The 17,882-nt window shown below is 40.5% G+C and overlaps 1 protein-coding gene across 2 annotated transcripts in view; it reads left to right on the plus strand.

Moving 5' to 3' along the window:
* Positions 1 to 2,341: 2,341 nt before the first annotated feature.
* LOC119423890 (myosin phosphatase Rho interacting protein) overlaps positions 2,342 to 17,882 on the plus strand; it is a gene marked incomplete at its 3' end in the record, with an annotated part of 63,513 nt that continues 47,972 nt past the window's right edge. For both annotated transcript variants that reach the window (XM_037691315.1, XM_037691316.1), the window contains 3 exon segments: positions 2,342 to 3,238; positions 9,878 to 9,955; positions 10,081 to 10,146. In XM_037691315.1, coding sequence (XP_037547243.1) covers positions 3,116 to 3,238; positions 9,878 to 9,955; positions 10,081 to 10,146 — 267 coding nt within the window.

Raw genomic sequence — 17,882 nt, forward strand, 5'->3', positions numbered from 1 at the left:
AGACCATGTTTAGTATATGATATTTTTAACAATACTTAAGGCACTCATTCAGATATGCTGAAGTGGGGTTTTGTGGAAAGATCATAAACATTTAAGCTCTAAAAGCTCATTAAGCAACCTCAGTTTAAAAAAAAAAATCAGAGTTTAATTCAGACCTTACTGATGGACTAATGAATACACGTCGGGCCAAGAACACGAGCAGATTGCTGTTGTCTTAAAATAACTTTATTCTCAAACACAGTTAATGCAAATTGTATTTTCTTGTTAAAATTTCACACCACCACTGTTTTTTGTTATTATACATTTATAATGTATAATAACAAAACAAACAAACAACAAACACATCTACCCCCACACCCCCCAAAGTGTAGGAGGATCTGTGGTGGAAGTGGTCTCCAGCTACAAATACTTGGGTGTGCACCTGAACAACAACCTCAGCTGGAGCAACAACACCACCAGCCTGATCAAGAAAGCTCATCAGAGACTCTACTTCCTCAGACGGCTGAGACGAGCTGGTCTGGGAAGCTCAGTCCTCACCTCCTTCTACAGGTGTGCAGTGGAGAGCATCCTGTGCTCCAGCATCAACGTGTAGCATGGAGGCTGCACAGCTGCAGAAAGAAAAACTCTGCAGAGAGTGGTGAAGGCTGCACAGAAGATGTTGGAGTCAGTCTCCCCACCATCACAGACATCTACACCTCCAGATACAGGAAGAGAGCCACCTGCATCATGAAGGACCCTGCTCACCCAACACACACACTTTTTGCCCCGCTCCCCTCTGGAAGGAGGTTAAGGAGCATTAAGTGTAGAACCACTAGACTGAGGAACAGCTTCTACCCTGAGGCTGTTAGACTCATGAATCTCTAACCAGAATAATTACTGTAAAAAATGAATCACATCATGTTGCTGCTGATCTGTTTCATGTTGCTGCTGATCTGTTTCATGTTGCTGTGTTAATTCGTGCTCATCTGCTCACACAGACTCATGTTTGTGCTGCTGTTCGGCATATTGTTTTTATGCTACTACTGCTTAGTGTATTTTTATTAATGTTTTCTTAGTTCATATTTTAGATCTTATTACAGTTTTGTCTGTATTTTGTTCTGTTTTGTCTGTATTCACATGTACCACATGGTGGAATGACAAATCTTGAATCTTTATTTTAACAGAAATAATAAAATTATTCTGCCCAAGTGTCCCAGTAGCAGTTTCTGTTTGTGAATAATAACCACAGAACTCAATGCAAACTCAAAATATATCATCAAATACATTTTTGTGCACGTGCATTGTGAAAGGTGATCGCTAACGGACTGCAGAAGTTGAAACTGAGTCATTCAAGTTAACACAACAACAATAGCTTCTTCTTCTTCTTTCAGCTTCTCCCTTCTTCAGGGGTCACAGTGAACTTGCTCAAAGACTTTTCATTCATTCATTCAACCCTTATTTATACAGGTTAATCCCATTGAGCCTCGGGGACTCATTTACAAGATCAGTTCAATTGTTTGTATGTCGGATGCCATTCCTGACTCAACCACAGACCACCGAGCTACCACAGGCCTCTGTGTGGAGCAGAGAGCTGCCAACTAGGACGACCAGGAGAGCATATTGTGGGTTAAAGCCTTGCTCAAGGGCCCAGAGTGGGGCAAATGAGGGTGGAGGCATCCAGGTGTGGGTATTTCACCTTTCCCACCCACATTTTGATGTGGTCGAATCAGCGACTTTCTGTTCACTCCCCACAAAAGAACAACAGCTTAAAAAAGCTAAACGTTAGGTAAAAGCCAAAAGTAGCAAAACACTAGCTTTAAGCTAAAAGTAGCTAAATACTAACTAAAAGTTAACAAAAGTTAACTAAAATAGCCAAGTGTTACCTAAAATTGCAAAACCAGATGGCTAAAATTATCAAAAGGCTAACTAAAAGCTAATAGTAGCTAAATGCTAATCACACCTCTTGCCTTAGCTTAGGAAAGCTGTAAACTTATCAATCCATTTAATATTAAGCTGAGTTTCTCTAAACTGAGGCCGTTTAAAAGAGTTATCTGTCAGACTAACAGGTCATCATACTTTAACTGTTTCTTCCTTTCCTTCTTTCCTTTCAGCTTCCACTCCACGTTTTCTTTATAAAATATTAGTGCAACTTTTTAGTCCAAATGTGCTTTTTGAATAAATTGACATTGACTTTATAGTTGATTAGACATTATTCTTATTCAAAAAATATATATTTTATTTTGTTTTGTTTTCCTGGTCAACGTGTGGAAAGTGCAGAGTTTGTGGGTGGCGAGAGTTCGCAGTTATCGCGAGATCTCGCAGAATTCCCGAAGCTCCGCCCCTCCCTCCCTCTATCCTGGAAAAGAAGAAAATAAAGCGGTTTCCGCTGTGAGGGGCTAGTCATGAACCAAATCTTAAGTGCTTATTCCCACTTCTGTGACTGACCGAGAGATCGTTACCCTGCATGCAGTTATTGCAGCCGAAAGCAAATCATTTGTAATTTTAAGGCTTTTGTTCCGTCCTTTCCACAGGACGAGCTGAAGATGCGAGCCAGGAGAGGATTTTATTAGTATCTGCGTGCTAGCTTGGATTGCTAACCAGACTAGCATAGCGAAGAGGCTCTGGATGAACTTTGATGGACCCTCTGCTGCGGATGGGATTGTAGCTTGATGTTTGACTGCAAGCTTTTTTTCTTTTTATAGTTTTGGTGCTTACGGGAGTCGGTTCTTTAAATGTGCTATTCCTCCTGAGCTCGGAAGGCAAGTAGTTTCGTGAAATTGTTGTTTTAGTCGTTTACGCCATCCGGCTATTGATCCTAAAATCCACTGGCAAGCTAACAGGATATTAGCTACCTTGTCGCCACTTTGCTTTGTGGTTGGAGGCCATGGACTGAAAAGCTTTCATCAGTTACTGGGATACGGGAAGATGGCAGCTTGGACGTGGATCCAGTCGGACTGACGAAGCAACATTTGCTGCTCGGAAATATTTCGCTCCCACGGTGTTCTTTTAAAAATGCGTCTGAACGCTGGAGCTTTTTGGGTCTAAACGGGCAGGAAAACAGCGGGATCACAACTGGGTTAAGGTCCTCAAGAGGAGATTTCTCGTCTGGGTGTTTGGTTAAACGTGGGAGAATACAATGTCTACAGCAAAGGAAAACCCCTGCAGAAAATTTCAGGCGAACTTCTTCAACAAAAGTAAATGTCAGAATTGCTTCAAACCCCGGGAGCTACATCTACTGACCGACCAGGATCTGACTCAGGTGAGCAGCTTAAAACACTAATTATAAATAAATGTTTGCTTTAACTGAACGTTAAAGCAAAGGGGTTCTTTCCTGAATTGATATAATATTTTCCTCCAACACACTGGGCTTCTGGTTAAATGCGTTTTGATCTTTTTTTTTTATCCACATTTAAAATGAACAAATTGTGTTTGGAGTTAAAGAGGAAGCTCCACAGAAGTACAGCGGAGCAAAGAATAACTTAAAACTCCTCATCGTTAGTTTAGTCTGAGCTGTATCCTGTAACTAATCCCAAATGAAGCCCAGATGGGTCCTTGAACGCAGCACAAGAACCAAACAGCATTTTGTGTGTGTGTGTGGGGGGGGGGGGTGTTAAAGGGATATTCTGGCCATTTTAAAGTGGGGTTTGTTGAAAACTTACATTTCTCTTCTGAACCATTGTTGCACCATTTCAGTTTTTGAATAATTTAAATTTTGGTAGAGCTGCATCGACATCGATCATCTTAAAACAACTTTGATCTCTTAAACGTCCGCAGTTCGTGCTATGTCGAAGGCTGTTATAAACACTGTGGTCAGTTTCTCATTACATGAGTATTGTGGTATTTTGCAAGGGCAGATAGCAGCAGAAACACTGGCTGTAGCACTTGTGGTGCAGCCCAGGCCAGCAGTAATTTTCCTGTATTATTTAACCTTTGACTGCCTCAGAAGTGCTACACCTTACTGCTGCTGCTATTAGCGCTCACAAATAACCATAAAATTCCATGTAGATAACTATTGCAAAATTATTACCAGTGTATAGGTCTATGGTAATGATAAAAAGTCTATGGTGATATTTAAGTATTACCTATTTACAAAGGTAAATATGGTTTGCATTAACCTCTTTTGGAGATTGAAGCTGGGCAGGTCACCCCAGTCCATCACAAGCACAGCACACATACAAGACAAAAAACAATGCACACACAGGCTTCTACCAGTGTCAATTTAAATTGTCTTAAGTAGCCCAATGTGTATTTTTGGGCTGTGAGAGGAGAATGGAGCACCCAGAAGAAGCCAACACAAAAGGACTCTGCTGAATTTCAACCCTAGGACATTTTTTGCTAATGGGCAGCAGTGCTAAGTAGCTGCGCTATCTTGTAGTCTGTGTTTACATCACTTCCTTTAGTCTCTCTGTGACCTGGCCCTCACTCTCCCACACCCTGCATAACAACACTCCAGAGAGGCTTGTTGTCTTCACCCACTGCTGTCGTTCTCATCACTCACAGACTTCTAAGCACCTCCAGTTTGTCTCCTGTCCAAACAGTCTGCAGTTGAACAAGCAGGTTTGTGAGGGTTCTTTCTGGACAACCTTACAACCAGTCTGTGCCACCAGGCCAGTATTATGTAATCACATAAACAGGGTGCAACTTGTAAGCTTTGCTCAATAGATTTAAGGTGGAGAGAAGGGATTTGTTAAATGTTCCCTATTTTCAGAAGAGATGAACCCAGTAACCCAGCATGAAGAAAGTCCCAGTAGGGCTGTCTAATGTGGTTAAAAGAACATGAATAGGTGATTTAGCTAAGTGAATTTGAGTCCTAAATTAAATGTGAGTTCATCTGAGCTTAAAGGGATTGGCTTTGAAAAAGATCAAATCGAAAAGTTATGCAAAGAGCGTGGAGCTTAATGTCTGAAGGACGGTCTCCAATATAAACAGACTGTTCAACAGACGAATAAAAGGTGGGCTGGGGGAAGGGCATCTACTGAGGCCTGAGATTTTTTTATTTTTTAACAGACTGTGTTCCACGTTATTTTTCCCACTGGTTCCCCCCCCCCCCCCCCCATCCGTTGTCCCGGTTTTCACTCAGTATTCCTGATAATTTACCCCTGCTGTGTGATGAGATCAGGTCTGGTCTTCTCACCATCCACGAATAGGAGTCACTGTCCAGCAGAGGTAGCTGGAAGTAAGACTGTGTTATAGGATAGAGAAATGTGAAGTTTTACACAGATGTGGGAGAAATGGAGAATAACAGGCATGGATGTGATGGGACTAAAGAAGTGGGAGTTGGCGTCACACAAAGAGACAGGAAGTGTGGGGTCAGGAAAGCTGTATAGTTTCCCAAAGGAAAAGTGTTCCACATCCCTTTTGTCTGAGCTTATGAGCTTTCTCTCTGAGCCCAATGTAATTTAACAAGCTGGAATGGAGATTTTTAGAAGAGCTTAAGTGATTTGAAAGCCTGTGAGTAAGAAATATACAAATCAAAATCATGATGCCACTTCTCTTTCACAAATTGCTGGTGAAGATTATCAGTCATTCAGGACATGGTAAATCCAAAAAAGGTTAAAGCCACAATCCAAAAATTAAGTCAGATCCTCTGGACGGGTTCAAAAAACAAACAAAACAAAATGTAGAAATTGTTGAAGACAAAAACAACTGGACTTTATTTTGTATCTGAAGATGTTTCGCTTCTCATCTGAGGAGCTTTCTCAATTCAAAGAACAGAGTGTGGGGTTTGTTGAGGTGTTCTGTGATCTGGATTCACATGCAGATTGTCCTCTCACTCACAACGGTCCCAGCTTTATCATGGAATCCTGTTTTCACTTTATTGACTATTAAATAATCTGTTAAAGATATCTCATCTGAAAAATCATAAAAAGATACAAAATGTTTGGGTGCCTCAGGAATATTTCCCTCAGACATGTTCATAGAAGAGATACGGCCTTTAGTTCAGCTTTATTCTAACCCACAGATGTACAAATCACAAACAAGAATTAAACTGTAAGTCAAAGCTAAAATAAAATAATCTGTATACAAGAAACAAAACCACATATCTGAATTGAACAATAAATATAGACACAATGAGTGTAAATACATCAAATGATAAAGAAAACTATAAAAAAAAATTAAATATAGATGTTTTTGTAGAATTTGGTTCATCAAGTTGTGTTTATCAGAGATTTAATTCAATTCAATTCAGTTAAAAACTGTTGGTACAAATTGCGCTCAGACATGTGTCTTCCCCCCCACCCCCAATCAGCAAAAGTCATGGAAGAGATGAGCAACCTGCCATGATAAGTTAACTAGGGGAAACACTGAAGTTCATTAGCAGGATTAAGTTTTTCTGCACTAACAACATTTGTAATAAATGGTAGAGAGTTTTTGTGCTACTCATCGTTTTTCAGCATGTAGGAGCAAAACTAATAAAATCCAGGGTCCAAAGAGACGTTGGTGTGTTCACCAGTTCGGACGTAATGGTCATGCAGACGCTGCATGCGCAGTGACTGCTTCTAGATAAATTTAAATGTCCTATTTATCCCCTCCTTTTTTGTGCACATGTTCAACAAACACAACACACACCTCGTCTTAGAATATCTTTTTACTCAGCACATATGACAGTTTAGGTCAAAATGCTATAATTTTAAAGCCACAGTACTATAGTTCATCATTTCTTATCTGGCAACCCAACTGACAGACTGTCAGACAGACATGGAAACCACAGCGTGTTTGTGTAAACCCGCTCTTTTTTTTTTTTTTTTTTTTTTTACTTATTACCCCCAATAACCATTGAAAAAACGCTAATGTTTCCAGAGGTTGTTCTCATGTAAACAGAGCCAAATCACCAACCCCCGTAGACACCGGCCAGCATCGTAGCACTCTGCTACCCCCACCCCACAACTAGTAGAGGAATCACTGTTCCATGTTCAGTTCCAGTCCATGAAAACAGTAATGTTGAAAACCAGGACACTGTAATGCACACTGATCATTTTCAATCCAGCTCATTCTTTTTCAGCCGAGTGTCAAACTTTCTGTCCGCTGACTCCGGGCTGGGCTGCCGTCAGACAGCGCTGTCGTTTTATTGCTCAGCACAAATGTATGCAGTTCAGCCCATTTCTTTAGACTGGCAAGAAGTTATGATACTTTTTCCAACCTAATCAAAACCACAACTGGCAGATACAGAAATAAATATTTTAAAATCGCAAGTCATTAGTTTGATCTCATCATAATGTAGCAGCTGCTTAAAGAATCACAAAAACAGGTTTATAAGCTCAGGTGATGCATCACAGCAGATGTTTTCTAATCATCACATTTCTGATCAAGCTGTTGAACACAGACCAAACAAATTAAACGTCTTATTCATACCACAAGTCTGTTGTATTGTGAAGCTGAAGTTGCTTAAGGACACCATGCTGTAGCTTCCAACTTTTTAAATGATCTGCTGCCACGACCGTAAGGTTATGTTTGAAGTTAACCTCATGATCATTGTCTTCACCTTCAAGTTGCCCTCTTTGGGCCACAAATAACTACAGTTGTAATGAGATAAGGGAGTATGTGCTGTTCAGAATTCTTAAGCACATCTGCATGAATGTATTTTCCATTTTCAGCTGTAAAACTTATGATGGCTTATCAAAAATTAAGATTGTCACAGAACAACATAGTAAAAAAAAAAAATCTACGATTTGGAACAACAACCACCACCTTTGGTTAGTTTTGTTGATACATACTGTAATTTCCGTACTATAAGCCGCTACTTTTTCACAGGCTTTGAACCCCGCGACTTATACTATGCTGCAGCTAATTTATGGATTTAAATTGTTTTTTTTTATACAGGCTAACGAGCTTCATGCCGCCAAAACATTTAGCCTCGTCACACCCGGGTGCTCTCATAGCTGTCCAATACACATCTCTCTTGAGGGGTGGGTGCATGTGACTCAATGAGACTACCTGTATAAATAAAGGTTAAAAAAAAATCTGACCAATGAAATTACCAAACAGGTCACATTGGACCAAAATGAATTATCATAAATCAAACACACTCGCACTAAATTCTTCAGCTCAGTTATTTTGCGCTTCATGCTCAGACCCTCATCATAAAAACACACAAATAAATACACATGATGCAGCTTTCAAGTTAAAAGCCATCGATCTGGCTGTCGAAAAAGAAAATAGAGCTGCTGCACATAAGGTTGACATTTCCTGTAGGCCACTGTATTTCTTTATTTAATTTAACCTCTTGATGTGATGACAACACTAAACATTTCTAACTTAAAAAGTTCACTAAAGTGTAAACCTGATGTCAGCAGTTCTTCAAATGTGCTAGCTCAATGGAAACTATGTGGAGCAAGGTGGTGCTAAAACATTAGAAAGGTTTAAAATTGTCAAATAAAATGTTGGTAAGGTAGCAGCTTCAAACTCCAGAATGTGAAAAATGATCATCGAGCATTGGTGAGTGTTGAAATGACTCAGAGCCATAGAGAGAAAGTCAACGCTGCCCGCTGCAGATCTGTTTGTTGTTTGTGTGTGACCAGGCCAGGGGGATTTAATTTAACCAGCTGAGGCACTGTTCAGAAAAAACATTTACTGTACGTATTTGTGTATGTTACGGTACGTATTTAATTAAAAGTGTTTAAAAATATTTCTGTGTAAATATCTCATGTTACAACATAAACCCCTACAGCTTATAGACAAGTGCAGCCTATGATGTACAAAATGAAAATTGTATTTTTTTATTTAATGAACTTGAATTTAGTGGGCACAGCTTATATTTGGGTGTGCTCAATAGTCTGGAAATTACGGTAGTTGACCAGAACTGCAACACATCAGATCAGCGATGGCTTTTAACTTCAGCAAACATGTTCATATGAAAATAGGTCAGCAGAAACAAGACATGAGTTTATTACAGACTTTTTAAATGTTCAGAGTAAACGTTTAATAAAAATAACTAAATTATTCGTGTTTTAGGTAAAGCTTTGCAGGAGCGTGCTTGTAATCTCAGTAGAAACCTGTTATTGCAGCTGAAAGCCGTTCAATTGAACTTACAGTGAAAAATGTAGTCGTGGTTAAGAAAACTGATTTTACAGACTTCTACATCATCATCATCATTGAGTCAAATATAAGGTAATAGTGTAAATGTTTTTTTTTTCTTTGGGGTAGATTAATAGGCTCTGCAGGGAAAAGGAAACAATCTACCGAGGAGAGTCTGTACATCTTGTCACCCCCTCTTCACACAACCAGTCTTCTGTCCAGCTGGTACACATCAGGACACTGGGGACATTGGTTGTCTTTCTTTGTTTTTCTTCCACACTTGATTTATGAGCTCCTCCTGCATAATAATTTATTCAGTAGGTTCAGCTCATCAAAACTACCTTCAGAAGCAAGTCCACACAGGTTCAGTCAGGCATGTATAGATTTATTGCAGGCACGCAGTGTCACGCTATAATGACCCATCCAGGGATGGAAGCTACAGACTGCGTCTCCTTACCTTCCAGCTGAGACTGCAGGTGGTGTGGGGGCTGCTTGGTAATGGTTCACATTTAAAGACTGTCATGGGGAGAGCGGTTGTTTAAAGGGTCTCCCTGCTCCCCTTATGTTTATGGTTTTATGTTTTTTTCAAAAGGGGCCAAAAAGAACTCTATTTAAAAGGTGTTTAAAGTGTGATTCCAGCCAGTTTGTCTTGTTTTTTCTTGTTTCACTCGCGTGTCATGACATAGACATGATTACATGGTGAGGATAGCAAACTGGTTGTGTGACTGCAGGAACAGAACAACATCTGGATCCCAAAAGGCATTTTTCAATTAAACCCAACCAGCTTCATTCTTTCCTCCCCCCTCAGCTCACGCTCTTTCCCCATTTTTAATGATTACCTAAACGGTTGTTTTTTTCCCTCCTCTCTCATGTTGTTTTACAGGCCAAGCCTATTTATGCTGGATGGCTGTGCTTGGCCCCTGAGGGAACTGACTTTGACAATCCAATGCAGAGATCCCGGGTAAGTGTGTGTAATTATTCAACAAAGTGCTTTCACCGAGACTAACCTGAGAAGAGTCGCGCCCCATCGTTTGGGACTGACCCTCCGATCGGGCTGCTCTGATATGCATCTGGTTCTGCTTCCAGAAATGGCAGCGGCGATTCTTTGTGCTGTATGAACATGGCTGCCTGCGCTTTGCCCTGGACGAGTCGGTGAGTGGGGCGTGGATTTCGCTGCACACACCTGCCCATTTCTTTGAATGTTACAGCTAAAGTAAAGTGGGCTTTAAGTGATGTTCTAGTTAATTAGCATTCTGTTAAACATTTACTAACCAATAACACTTAAACATGTTGGAAAAAATAAACGTTTCAACATACAACTGCAAGGTAAAAATCATATGAATCAGCAACACCTGAAAGATTATTCTCATAGATGTATTTTATTTTTTTTACCAGCAGAAATGTTTTGTTTACCATATTTTCTGCTGTACACGTCGCTCCACCCTATAAGTCGCATCAGTCCAAATATGTCTAATAAAATGGAAAAATCTGTAAATACGTTGCTTCGCCACATATGTTGCATCTATTATGCGTCACCACTGACGCATCGCGTTTGTTACACGTCACCGCTGACGACCTGGAAATGTGGGCCGGTGTTGTGCCAAAAATCGATTGGCTGCCAAATGGCGGCCACAGGAGCGTGCACGGTAGGACTTTAACAAGAATTTAACAAGTTTAACACTTAAAAACAATTATTTGTTTGCTCGACTTTATAGTAAAGGTGTGTCTCAGTTGAACTTTTCCTTAATAAATACACTTTAATGGTTAAATCAGCTTCATTTCACCAGAGCAGTGAAATGAAGCTGACTTGACGGTTGCTCCAAGTGAGCTGGACAATGGTGGCAGGCTATGGCAAGCCGATTGTGTCATTAATAGCCACTTTTACCTATTACATGACACAATGGCATGCCATACAACTTGAATGCCATCTAGCAGCTGAAAATGGCAGTGTTCAATATTTTCAGTCAAAATGAATGAAATTGGTCATATCTCAGCCAAAAAATTGTATTTATTTTTTTTGTAAATGTGGGAAACAATCCATAAATACCTTGCTTCGGCCTATAAGTCGCAGGGCATGCACATTATGCTAAAAGCCGCGACTTATAAGGCAAAAAATACGGTGCATGAATGGGGCAGGATCTAAACTTGTACTGGAATCAGCCGACATGGAAAATGGTCCTGACTGCTGATTCGACAGAACATTACTTGAAAAATGACCAGACTACCCCTTTAGCTTCAACAGGAATGATGAGCTAACGGCCAGTTCAAATGCAGCTCAGACCAAAGTGGATTGTACCTTCTTAAAATGATTGTCAGTTTTACATTACGGAGTTATTTACATGCAATTCTCCATTAAAACGGTCTAAAATAAAATAAAAGCAATCCTTCCTTTGCTTTAACTCTAGAATAATTTCTGATGTCGTACAGTGTTGATTGTTCCCAACTCCTTGCATGACGATGTGATTAACAGTGCACGTCACTGACTGGTTGTTTCTGTTACGTATGGTCTTTGGACAGCGCACTGAAGTGTGCTGAAAGCTCACAGGGTAGACTTAATGAAGCTGATGTTTCACACAGCTGTAATAAAGTGCTCCGGTCCTTCTTTACGCCAGCTGCAGCAATATCAGGTCATTCTGGATTAAAAGCTGAGATCCCAAAAAATACTTTTAATGACCACTAAATGAAGTTACTGTATCAGATTAACGAGATTAACTCTAGAACTGCACATAAAAACAACCACTGTGTTTAAGATGGTTGACATTGTTTAGCACAGGGTTGTCCAATCCCGGCCCCTGATGGTCACTATCCTGCAGGTTTTAGAGGTTTCTCTGCTCCAATGCACCTGATTTGAATCAATGCGTGATTAACAGGCTTCTGCAGAACATCAAGAGGTAATTTAACAATTGAAGCAGGTGTGTTGGAGCAGGGAAACAAGTAAAACATGAAGGATGGTGCCCCTTCAGGACGAGGATTAGACACCTGTGGTTTAGCAGATAGATGAGGTAGGCAAGTGCTGACATCGTACAGTAGAATCTGCTTGATGTGATGACAACACTAAACATTTCTAACTTAAAAAGTTCACTAAAGTGTAAACCTGATGTCAGCAGTTCTTCAAATGTGCTAGCTCAATGGAAACTATGTGGAGCAAGGTGGTGCTAAAACATTAGAAAGGTTTAAAATTGTCAAATAAAATGTTGGTAAGGTAGCAGCTTCAAACTCCAGAATGTGAAAAATGATCATCGAGCATTGATGAGTGTTGAAATGACTCAGAGCCATAGAGAGAAAGTCAACGCTGCCCGCTGCAGATCTGTTTGTTGTTTGTGTGTGACCAGGCCAGGGGGATGTGACATGGGTGACCCAACCCAAGATGGCTGATCTGACTGGAGATCAGGCTGGGGCCACACACACTACCAGCCTGCCCGTCACAAACACACAGATCCTCACTTTGATATGAAGTGTGGAAAAATGGAGCCACCACAAGAGGCTTTCTTTTTTGTTTATACAAATAAATAAACTAATTTTTAAGTGCTTTACAAGATAGGATGACACGTTTAGTCAGATGTTCATTACAAATCTCAAAATGTTACTAGAAAATCACAAAAATACTTTTATCAATCCCAGAGGGAAATTAAATGTTGTTGTAACTCATCATCCTGGTTTCATTAAAGAGATGCTGATGTCTGTGGGCAGGAAGGATCTCTTGTAGCGGATCTGAAGAAGCCTCTGACTGAAGACACTCAGTTGGTGTATGACAGTCTGATGAAGAGGATGCTGAGGGTTGTCTATAATGTTCTTCATTTATGAAGAATCCTTCATTGTACAATCATCTCCAAAGGTTCTAGAGGAGTCCCCAGAACTGAGCCAGCCTTCTTTATGAGCTTGTTGATCTTTTTAAGTCACTTGATCTGCTGCTGCTACCCCAGCAGATGACGGCAGAAGAGATGGTGCTCTCTACAACATATATTATAGACGATATGCAGCATCTTGCTGCAAACGAAGGACTTGATCTTCCTCAAGAAGTACAGTCTGCTCTGTCCCTTCTTGTAGACTCTTCACTGTTGTATCTCCAGTCCAGTCTGTTGTCCAGGTGAACCCCAAGGTATTTATACTTCTCCACCACCTCCACTTCTCTCATGATGGAAATAGTGTTGGACCTGTTCCTGTTTGCGACCAGGGAACCGTTAGCTTAACGCTGTCGGAAGATGTCTTTATAATTGTGTCATAAAGTCTGTGGTGTGTTCAGGGGCAGTCTTTCAGCCAGTGTTTCCCCGTCAGTGAGCGTGGCGGGAGCTTCACAGCGTCTCTGTGTCTGAGCCTGTAGCTTGTAGATCCATGCATTGGATCTCTGCTGTTAGCCGTGACGATGCGAGGAAACGTGCGAGGGTGCGTGTTTCCAACGTGTCTCCAGTCACACCCAGGCCAGTGTGCAGTTGTTTTCCTCTCATTGTAACAGTGATCCTAAACTGTGCACAGCATTGTGCTTTGGCCCTTTCATGTGCTCCACCAGTCGACACAATGGTTGTTTTGTGCTCCTAACTCTGAGGATCGGACCTGTCCAAACCCCTCTGCACTCATGAGCTTATTCTAACGGAGCTCATTGAACTCTGTTGTATTTATATTTATTACCAAAATGTCAGTTTTGAACTTTTGTTTTTAAATCCATGTTTTCTGGAAGTAACCAGATTTTATTCACATGGTTTTAATCTAATCATATTGTTGATTTATACAAGTGCAACATAGACCTGTCGCAATAAACAATAAATCAATTAATCGCATGATAAATGAAAATTATCAACCTCATTTTCATTTATCGGCGTTATCGTTGTTTGCTGTCGCTCTCTTTCTACTGAAGACACTGGATGACAAAAGGCTCAACTCCGGTGCTTTTTACTGACCCCTCCCTTTCTCTTTTCTCTTTAAAATCAGTTTTAACCGTCCAAAATTGCGTTTTTGGATCGTTAAAAGCAGCTAAGCTGAGAAGCTAAGCTACGAGCTAAGCTAACAGGTCGACCTCTGGAACAAACCTCCGTCTTGTCGAAGCTCAAAAATTCACGGTAGAAACTAGTGCCTTTGTATAAAAAGTTTTTCTCGACAAAAGAAGCTGAGAACTTGTTTACTGATTTTGTTTTGTTTTTTTATTAAAAGCTTTATGTGACAAATGCTATGCTAAAGAGCTCAAAACACACCGAGCGTCCACCATTTTGAGAACTGAAGAGAGACAGCCCATGTCACGTCAAGGGGCCTCCCTCCCATTTTTCTTAAAGCGTTTCTTAAAGTGAGCTGCTCCCTCACTATCCATCCTTCGGTTCAAGCAGTCTTATACTGCCATCCAGTGGTCAAAAAAGGTACTACATGCAAAACAAATAAACATTTCTATTTAAATTTAACAGCAATGACTAATTATTGTCAAATTTCAAACAATATTATCGTTTATCGCAATAATTTCTGAGACAATTAATTGCCCAGCAAAATTTGTTATCGTGACAGGCCTAGTGCAACACTTATGTAAAAAAAGTTTCAAATTTAACGAGTTTTCACACATTTCAACAAAATATTAACCAGAGGTACATGAAGCTATTTTTATTTTATTTTTTTGCATTCAAAGTTAAACACACACACATTTGAGAGCAAAACATTGCAAAGGTTAATAAAAAATAAAGTTTTAAATGCTGCAGAGTCCAGACGAGAACTATTTTGACGTGGCACTCCATGGTGCTGGAAAAATCTTTTCTGGAAAATAATAGCATTTATAGGAATGATTAACAGATAAACTTTTTTGCTTTTAATCCTTTAATAAAGGTATTTGTTTTTCTAGCACTTATCATTCCACTGTAATTGATCAATGGTGGTCAATAACCTCATCTAGTCAGCTTAAAATATTTTGATTATTGATGAGACAAATTTCATATTTTGATGGCAAAACCTATTGTTCCTAATTAAGTTACACAATCTGAGTTTGTGTGATAAAATGAACTGTAGTCCCACATTGATTGTGTAAACCTCTGGATGCACACGATGAGCAGTCCAGGAGTGATGACATCACCTGCTGTAATCACCAAGTAGACAGTGGTCTATCTGAAACAGAAGCCCTTCATAGTTGAGCTATTTTGGCCACAAAAAGAGGGAAAGATCGTCTCCCATGTAAAGCAGCATTCCTCCCTTAATGCCCTTATTTGGTAACTGTAGTGCACTCAGCCCCAGAAGCACAACGAGCGAGAGAGGATTGCTAGTTCCTAAAAGCTGCAGAGAGAAGATGTTCCCCAGACTCAGTCATTCCCTCACACAGATCCAGCTTAATGATCAGGGTCACTGATTCTTGCATCACTACGTCAGTATTGTCATAAATTTCTCACAGCGTGAAAAGATCAAGAAGGAATGGAAAATAGTAGGAAGCTAGACATTATTTTAGATAAATGGACCACCCTTAAACCTTTTTAACATTACGAGGAGGAGACCACAGCTACACCAATAAAAGACAAACCATTGGGCTTTCCTCTGGAGATAAGAGCTCGTGTTCCACATTATACTCCAGTTAAACTCTGTGACCAGCAGAGTTGGGTTCTGTCTGTTAGGTTCTGCTCTGCTGAAGAACATGCATCATATAAAGCAGCGGTTTCCTCTCAGGAGCCTGCTGAGGCCAACTTGCCTTTGGCTCAGCCAGTAAAAGCCTCCTGGAGGATTTATATCATTTATAGAGTGGGTGTGCTCCAATTAGTTCCAGAGCTGGCCCACTAATTATTTTCATGCCGCTTTTACAGCATCTTTCGTAACTTTTATTAAATGAGCTATAATAAAAATGAAGATTCTGAGCAAAGACAATTTATTGACTTAAATGCATTTTTTTGGTTAAAAAAAAAAAAACTTAAATGGTCTTTCTTTGTTGTGCTTCGTTAATTTTTTTTAATGTTTCCTCTTATGTCATGTCAGCCTGGGGTCTTTGTAAGAAAGCTGTTACTTTTAATAATATCTCATAGCAAAGCTAAAAATGGCTGCCATTCTTAATGGCAAACACAATTGGAGGATATGGAATTGGGCCAGTTGTATAGAAATAAAACTCAGCACAGCTGATTTGTGTTTTGGCAGTTGTGGTCCCATTGTTTTGGAGCCAGTAGCCAAATACAGTCCCTAAGCAACACGTTGCCTTCGAGTTGATGGCAGCAGAATCGGATGAATGGAGGATCTCAGGCTCCACTGCACAGCAGCAACCAGAAGCCTGCTGTTGAAGTTTCTGAGTCTGCTACTTTTACTCTGTAAAATACATGTAATATGGTTTTATTTCTTAATAATTTCTACGAATGACTGTTACACAACTCAGCCAGGCTCTCTGATCCTGCGCTGTTAATAAACAGGAAGTTAAGGCACAGTCCTGGGGAGGAGGGTGTTGTGGAAACCTCAGTGTCTCAGCTTTTTGCCGATGATGTGGTTCTGTTCTTGTCTTCAAGCCATGACCAGAGCTGCTGCTCTTAAACGTCAACAGGTGGTTTGGATATTGAGTTAGGATGCCTCCATGGACACCTCCTTTTAAATATAATTTTTTAACTATTCCCACTGAGGACAGACAGAATGAGGTCTGAGTGCTTTCCTCCTGGACCTGTAGCCTTCAAACCCATCCTTGGAAGAGGAAGTAACTGGATGAATGGATGTTTGAATAAAACATTTTACTGCCCAATGATTTGTTGCAGTGATGGTTTAGTCCAAAGGAAAATTGTAGGCTAATATCCTGATGCAGGCTCAAGGCTACTAATAGGCTAATAGTAATAATATACTAATGGAGCAGTGGATGGGCATCACAGGTCAGCCCTCAAATGGTTTTGATACTACCTCGCTGACAGATCCTTTTGTGCCTCCAAAGATTTTAGTTCAGCATCGGTAGCGCTTAAATAGGGGGTACTGCAGGGGTCCATCCTCGGTCCCCTTCTATTTTCTTTATACCTGCTGCCACTAGGTGCTATTTTCCAGAAACATAACATACACTTTCACTTCTTCGCCAATGACTGTAAAATTTACTTCCCCCTAAGACACAATGGTACATGCTCTATTCAACCTCTGCTTGATTGCCTGGCTGACATCAGGGACTGGATGGCTTTAAATTTCTTAAGTTTCAATGAGAAGAAGTCTGAAGTCATGTTGTTTCCTCCCAATGACACAGTCATCAACCACTGCATCGACCTTTCTGCTCTAGCCCCGTTAGAGAAACAGAGTCACTAATCTGGGAGTGATAATGGACCTTTCCTTGAAACTTAACAGTCATGTAAATATGATTGTTAAATCCTATTTTTTCCAACTGAGGCGGCTGTCTAAACTGAAGCCCATATTGTCCAAAAATAACTTGGAGACAGTAATACATGCATTCATAACATCCAGTCTTGATTACTGCAACTCCCTCCTGTTTGGTATCAGTCAGACCTCCATTGCACGACTACAACTGGTCCCGAATGCGGCAGCCCGATTTTTAACCAGTACAGGCAAAAGAGAGCACATTACACCAGTTTTGGCCTCACTGCACTGGTTACCGGTTCACCTTCGAATCCAGTTCAAAATACTCTTGTGTGTCTATAAATCACTGAACAGCTCTTCACCCTCCTATCTCACTGATCTGCTGCGGCCGTATGTCCCACCGCGTTCTCCGAGATCAGCGGACCAGTTGCTTCTCACAGTTCCAGGAACTCGTCTTAAGCGCAGAGGTGACAGGGCCTTCTCTGTCGCAGACTCAAGACTATGGAATGAGTTATACCTCTGCTTGTCAGGCTGGCCCCCTCCCTCACAGTTTTTCAATCCCGCTTAAAAACACACTTTTATTCCCTGGCTTTCAACACTCTAAGATCTGTGTTGAACCAGTATGCATCGCACTGTGTTAGTCATTATGTTATTATCTGCTATTATTTTGT

The sequence above is a fragment of the Nematolebias whitei genome, chromosome 17 (assembly GCF_014905685.2).
Source record: "Nematolebias whitei isolate Nwh7 chromosome 17, NemWhi1, whole genome shotgun sequence".
NCBI classification, from domain to species: Eukaryota; Metazoa; Chordata; class Actinopteri; order Cyprinodontiformes; family Rivulidae; genus Nematolebias; species Nematolebias whitei.